The following is a 6,575-nucleotide window of genomic DNA, read 5'->3' on the forward strand; positions in this document are numbered from 1 at the left end:
TGCACTGCATTTTAAATGCTCATATTTATTTTTTTCTTGACACAAAAAAAATCGCAACTTTTGTTACTCAATAAGGCTGCTTTCACAAACACTTGTTAGGGGGGGGGGGGGGTGGGAGATTTTTTGTAAAACCCTAATTTTTTTCAAGTATCCCCCCCCTGCCATATTCCAATATTTTTCAAGTACCCCCCCTGCCAAAGCCCCAAATATTTCAAGTACCCCCCCCCCTACCCAAATAAATTTTCAAGTACCCCCCACCCGAATAAATTTTTTTGGGGAATACTCTTCCTGTGCGTTAACATTCCATACCAAGTACAAAACTGTACATAATACACTTAATACCAACTTTGTCCATTATACATTGTATATATAATCAATTTGTATATTGTGTTTACACAAACATCAGTTAAAACAAAATGTTATGTTAACCAGTGCATTGCCTTTCCAAAAAACAACATATACTTGTAAATGAATTACACTTTGAATAACTCTTGTAAAATGATCAGCAGACCAACTGAGTCTTTGTTTTCTGTTCAATATTGTATTAGTACATTATACTAGTAGTGTTACAGTTGAATGTCATTTTAGTTGTATTTGCAAATATTGTGATGCACATGTTATCTAAAGAGAGTTTTATACTGTATTGTTCCAGTTCAGTTTCCCAAATGTGTGCTAAAAGAAATCAAATTGGTCTAAATAACACTGAAAAAAACTCTTAATAAAATGTATTGCCATGTATCCCGTTCTTGTTTGATATAAATTAGTTCAATATAATGTCAAAAGAAAATAAATGTATGACTCAAAAATGTCAGCCACATTTCATCTAACAGAATAGGAATCAAGTGATATATATTAGTGGTAATGATAATTAAGATGGCCATATTATCATTGTAATTGTATATCTTAATGAACCTGGTAATACATTTGTAAGAGCCTGATTACTGGACTGGTTTAGATTACAAAGGTGAATGCAGGATTTTAAACAAAGTCTCAGAATGTGTTTATTTAATTTTTTGATTTCCAAGTGGTAGCTCTCCTTCCAGATCTTGTGTATATAAACGTGGCATTATCATCATCATCGTCATCATCATCATCATCAGACCCAATTTCTCCTTCAACTTCATCAGAGTTGGAACTAGCTGTATCATCATTCTCACTGTCACTGTCATCAGATGACAAATCACTCTCACTTTCTTTAGATTGATAATAGTGGCATCTTACAGCCTCAACTTTGTCTATTTTGTGCATTCCTGCCACAGCTGGAATTTCATAGTTGGAAAGGTACTTATCAAGTTCTTTCACTTTCAATTTGGAAATGTCACTGTTTCTGACAAGCGCATCCCAGTCATATTCATCAAATTTTTTTCAGCACGCACGTTGCTCCCTTTCTTTCATTCTTTTTCTTTCCCTCATAGAGGCAAGTGTTCTCTGTTGTTCTAAATGAAGGATTGCTCCCTTTAATATCTCTTTCTTGACACACAGTTTCTTCCTCAATTCGTCAAGTTTCTCAACATTTTTACTTGACACTAACCCTTTACTATACAGGTGTTTTAGTTGTGCACGGGGTTGGAAGTCATCTGGTGGTCTTTCACAGATGTCAGCTCCTTTCTGGAGCTGAACATTTAAGAACATTCTTGTTCATTAGTTTATCAAGTACATGTATCGGTAATATTACATGCAAGTTTGATGTCCACAAATATCCCTGACTGGTTGATATTCCTGAACTCTGGAGAACTCAGGTGTGATATTCTATCAAAACCTAGTGCTGAAGCAGTATTGGACCCTTGTCTTTTCTCTGGTCACAACTGTTGTAAATCTATTGCCCTTTCAGTCTCTAAAATATGGTCATACGATATACCACCACTCCTTTCAACCCCTGACATGTAATTTACATGATAATTAAATCCAGTAAATAAACACAATGTGACATATGATCTATGCTGTTCCAATCTAAGTATGTATATTCCATTCATTTATAATTTAAGAATAGCTGTATGTATTATGTGTCACCAGTTTTGATAGTATGGTACATATGTTAAATGATTCTAAGACAGAAGTCATTTTAATTCGTTCCAAATTTGATCATTCGCCGTTGCCACTCACTTCCATCAACATATGTTCAAGTGTTATTGAAACTACTTCATCTGCGAGAAACATTGGTGTCATATTTGATGACAATTATACATTTCAACAACACATAATTACCACCTGCCGCACCATTCACTTCCTCCTTCGTAAAATTGAACACATCAGGAAATACCTCTCTCAGGATTCTTGTGCCACCCTCGTCCATGCTGTCATATCATCGAAGCTGGACTATTGTAATTCCTTACTATATGGTCTGCCTGACGTTCACTTACAGCGCTTACAACGTGCCCAAAATACGGCAGCTAGGATTATTACGCGCACCAGGAAATTCGAACACATAACCCCTATTCTAAAACAACTTCATTGGCTTCCAGTATCTCATCGTATTGTTTTCAAACTTCTGCTCTTCACTTATAAAGCCCTAAATGGAATATCTCCACAATATCTCAAGAACTTAATTACACCTCGTTCTTCATTACGCACTCTTCGTTCATCGGATAAATGCCTTCTGCATACACCCAAATGGAATCTGGTTTCCTATGGTCGCCGCTCCTTCTCTTCAGCAGCCCCTGAACTTTGGAACTCTCTACCCCTGGACATTAAAACCTCTCCCAATGTTAACATTTTCAAAAGACGCTTGAAAACCCACATATTTCAGAGAGCTTTTTCATCTCCTTTCTAACTCTAAGCGCCACTGAACATTGTTTTCTTTGGATATTTGGCGCTATATAAATTTATTAGATAGATAGATGTGCTAACATGTGGTTGAAAGTATGGCATTCCATAAAGCCATATTTTACTAGTTTTTGTATCATTTATTCCACATACAAATGTAACATGTACAAAACATGTATAAAAAAGAACCTATCCATATATTTAGTATTCACAGTAGATTATAGGATTTGTTTATGTACTACTACAACATGTAAATGTACACCTGTGAATACAATTTAGTAGAAATAGGGAGAACTTGCTCAAAGTGTTCCTGAAACTAATGTACTTGCGAGATACAGGGTCACCATGGGTGACTTGTTCATAGTATTACTAAAACTAAATGTAGAATAACTTGTGAGATACTAGCCTGTAAGATACGTCGTAACGTTCTGCCCTCACTGGACTCCTCTCACATGGTAGGGGTTGCCCGATGTGCATCCATATATATAGTGTCAAAGTTTTATTTATTTATCTTTATATTTACAAGTAATAGTATATTCATGCAAAGTTGAAAAGTATGTGCAAAAATCTTATTTTACTTTTTCTCTGTTAACTCAGCTTGTGAGATATTGTCTTCTGTTTCACATGTAGCAGACGTTGCCAATATGCTAATTTTAGAAAATATTTAGAATGTGTTATTAAAAGTTTGTGTTAAAAATTATAGTCATATCTATAGGCTGAAAAAATACCTTGCACAGAAGTTTTTGATACTTGTCAAGTATGTTTTAGTGCAGGTGCATCTTTTACATTTTGATGGCAGGCTGAGATGAACCTTTTCCAACTCTTTTTTTTTCACTTCCAAGAGCTGCAAATGTAAAATGCTGTCATATTTGTCTGTCATTTAATACTAGTAAGAATTACATGAAAAAGTTACATATCATTGTGATAACCACAAACCAAAACACAGTCATGTCACAAAGAATATTTTCAGTACAGTGTAAAGGTAATTTCACAAATTAAATGAACCAAATTTCAGTAGATAGTAGTGTACATGAAAGACACTGGTATTTTCAGACAAAAAACAATCTGTACCACTCAATTCGCCCATTTCAATTTATCATTACATTAACAGTTTATTAAAAGAAAATTAAAATTTGACTGTTTTTGTTTTTCATTTTACTAACTTGTGAGCAACTGTTGTTTGTAGCCGCTGTTTTTGTTGTTGTTGTTGTTGTTGTTGTTGTTGTTGTTGTTGTTGTTGAAAAAGGAAGACCAACATTTTAAAAGCTTATTTTCCCATGTTTGAAAAGTCATGGTGTCAATTTATTTTCAGGTCCCCCCCCTACAACCCATAACATTTTTTTGAGGTACCCCCCCCCACACACACACACTATCCGTATATTTTCAAGTCCCCTCCCCCTAAAATCTCCCGACCCCCCTAACAAGTTTATGTGAAAGCTGCCTAATTTGCTTGTGAAAAATCTGGTCAGTGGTATTTGAAAAAAACCCTCGGCAACTATAATTGACATAATGTGATTATTTCCGCCAAAGACATTTATCTCTTTTCGGCTGTACTTATATCTGTAGGTACAACGGTATCCAATACATACCTTTCGCTTTATTAACGGTCATCAATATAATTGGAGTAGAAACGCTATAATAGTAAAAAAAAGTGCAGTTTTATAGTCATTGTGAGCTTAAGAGTCACTGCATGGATATCCTACTAAGTGCACAATATTTGCGTATGAATTAGCCATTTGACAACATTCCAAATATCGTCACCAGTAATTGCGACGGAAAAAATACAATGTGCTGTTTTCCGTTGTTGCATAAAGAAATGATGTGATGAAGATTACTTGTAAGATTAGGTAATAGTATCGATTACAAGGTTGTCTACTTCATGCACTTCGGCCTGCTAAAAATTGCCAACTCGTGGCCGTAGCCTAGTGAATATCCCTCATTGAATCTTGCAGGTGGTTTAGAGACCATATGGGTTAGATAGAGAGACCACGTTGGCATCCAGACTATCAAGGTCCTATGCATGTCGCTCGACGTTTTCGTGGTGGTCGTAACGCGCATAGGAAACTAGACTAATATAATTAGATTGTCGCTTGGTTGGCTGGCTGGCTAGCTGACTGACTGACTGACTGACTGATTGACTGACTGACCTACTAGCCAAAGTCTAAGGCTAAAGCTGGGTTAAAATTCAAGGTTATTGCTACATGAAACGTTGACTGCATTATACTATAGCACAGACAAGTAATATAGGAATGTCTTGCAAAACAGGTTACGTCATCGACAGTTATCCACATGATCAATTCAAAGGTCTAGTATCCCTAGTCTAGTTCCTGACGACCGTATTCCGGTTTTACACTACGGTTGTCTTCACACGGCAATGTGTGATTTGAATATAACGTAGTGTAACACCGGAATACGGTCGTCGAGAACTAGACAAATATGAACAAGAAGCAAGTATGGACCCGATTGTATAGCCGAAAACGAGGACGAAAACAGCATGGAAATACACCCACGACTGTCGACTGACGTATAGTAAGTTTATTCGAAAGAAAAACGCACTTCCATTACACAATGTACATATTGACCTTCGAACGAAAGGTGGGTGAGTGGTTGATGGTTGGAGGGGGGGGGGATTATGGTAGGTTTTATTTGAGTGCTAAACTTTGTTATTTGTCCACTTTCATTTTTGCAGGATATCGCATACAATAACACTCCTTTGAATGAGACGATAGCAGCTGCAGCCGTGGTAGCAACAGCCCCAATAACTTTACAAGATGAATTAGAAGCAACAAAAGAACGTGTTCATGGAGTTTGCGCGAGATTTCCCGACATAAAACAAGACCAGGCAACTTTAGAACAAATCACAGGATCCACGACGATTTACGTGGACGACAAGTACAAATTTCTGTACTGTCCGATCCACAAAGTCGCCACTGCCAACTGGAGGAGAGTTCTCATGGTTCTTGCAGGGGACGTTAAAAATGAGAGTTTGGTCGGTACGAGCCACTATTTCGCGTATACCTCAAAACACAGACCTCTCAGGAAATACACACCTAAAGAACGCATTCACCGACTGAATACTTACAAGAAATTTATGTTTGTGAGACATCCCTACGAAAGATTGTTGTCTGCGTTTCGGGATAAGTTTGAGATGGGAGTGAAACATGCAGAATGGTGGTATATGGAAACTTTTGGCATCCCTATAAAAAAGTGGGCACATCCAGAGATGTCAGGGAGAGAGTTATCAGCGCAAAAAACTAAGGTCACATTTGACGAGTTTATCGGATACGTGACTGCTTTTGCAAATACGAAGAGAATAGATATGCACTGGGAGCAGTATCACAAACTTTGTCGTCCTTGCGAAATAGAATACGATATTATCGGCAAATACGAGACTATAGAACGAGATTCAAACTATGTATTAGAACAGGTGAACGCCGCTCAAAAAATTCACTTCCCGTCGATGCGACTGAACGATCACAACACTCATACCTCAGTCAACTCATTAGAAAACTACTTAGCAAAACTATCAGACACACAATTGAAAAATTTAAAACAGACTTACGAACTTGATTTTGATTTGTTTGGTTATCAAATGACTTGAAACATATCAATCTTATTATCATATCATGTTTTTACTGAAGGGCAATTTGTTTTCAAATAAAAATTAATTTTTTAGTTACAAACATGTGTAAAAAATAATCATACTATATTTTCCTTATCTTTCCAAGGCCAACATGTCTGTGTTTGCTATCTTGTTTTGGCATCTGTCGTCTGCTCCTTCACCTATATATCGATTAGTAAGCTGTATGCAT

The 6,575-nt window shown here is 36.6% G+C and overlaps 1 protein-coding gene across 1 annotated transcript; it reads left to right on the forward strand.

Annotated features, from left to right (window-relative positions):
- Positions 1 to 5,012: 5,012 nt before the first annotated feature.
- Positions 5,013 to 6,364, forward strand: LOC144434226 (carbohydrate sulfotransferase 9-like). The gene is made up of 2 exons (XM_078122681.1): positions 5,013 to 5,072; positions 5,453 to 6,364. The coding sequence occupies exons 1-2, from the start codon at positions 5,013 to 5,015 to the stop codon at positions 6,362 to 6,364; spliced, it is 972 nt and encodes a 323-aa protein (XP_077978807.1).
- Positions 6,365 to 6,575: the final 211 nt, after the last annotated feature.

This window comes from Glandiceps talaboti, chromosome 4 (assembly GCF_964340395.1).
Source record: "Glandiceps talaboti chromosome 4, keGlaTala1.1, whole genome shotgun sequence".
Classification (NCBI taxonomy): domain Eukaryota; kingdom Metazoa; phylum Hemichordata; class Enteropneusta; family Spengelidae; genus Glandiceps; species Glandiceps talaboti.

What these genes read in the sequence shown, in the direction of transcription:
- LOC144434226 (XM_078122681.1), top strand. Translation starts at nt 5,013, where the DNA reads ATGTCTTGCAAAACAGGTTACGTCATCGACAGTTATCCACATGATCAA. An exon ending in ATGATCAATTCAAAGGTCTA is followed by an intron (nt 5,073 to 5,452) that starts GTATCCCTAGTC and finishes TCATTTTTGCAG; the next exon opens with GATATCGCATACAATAACAC.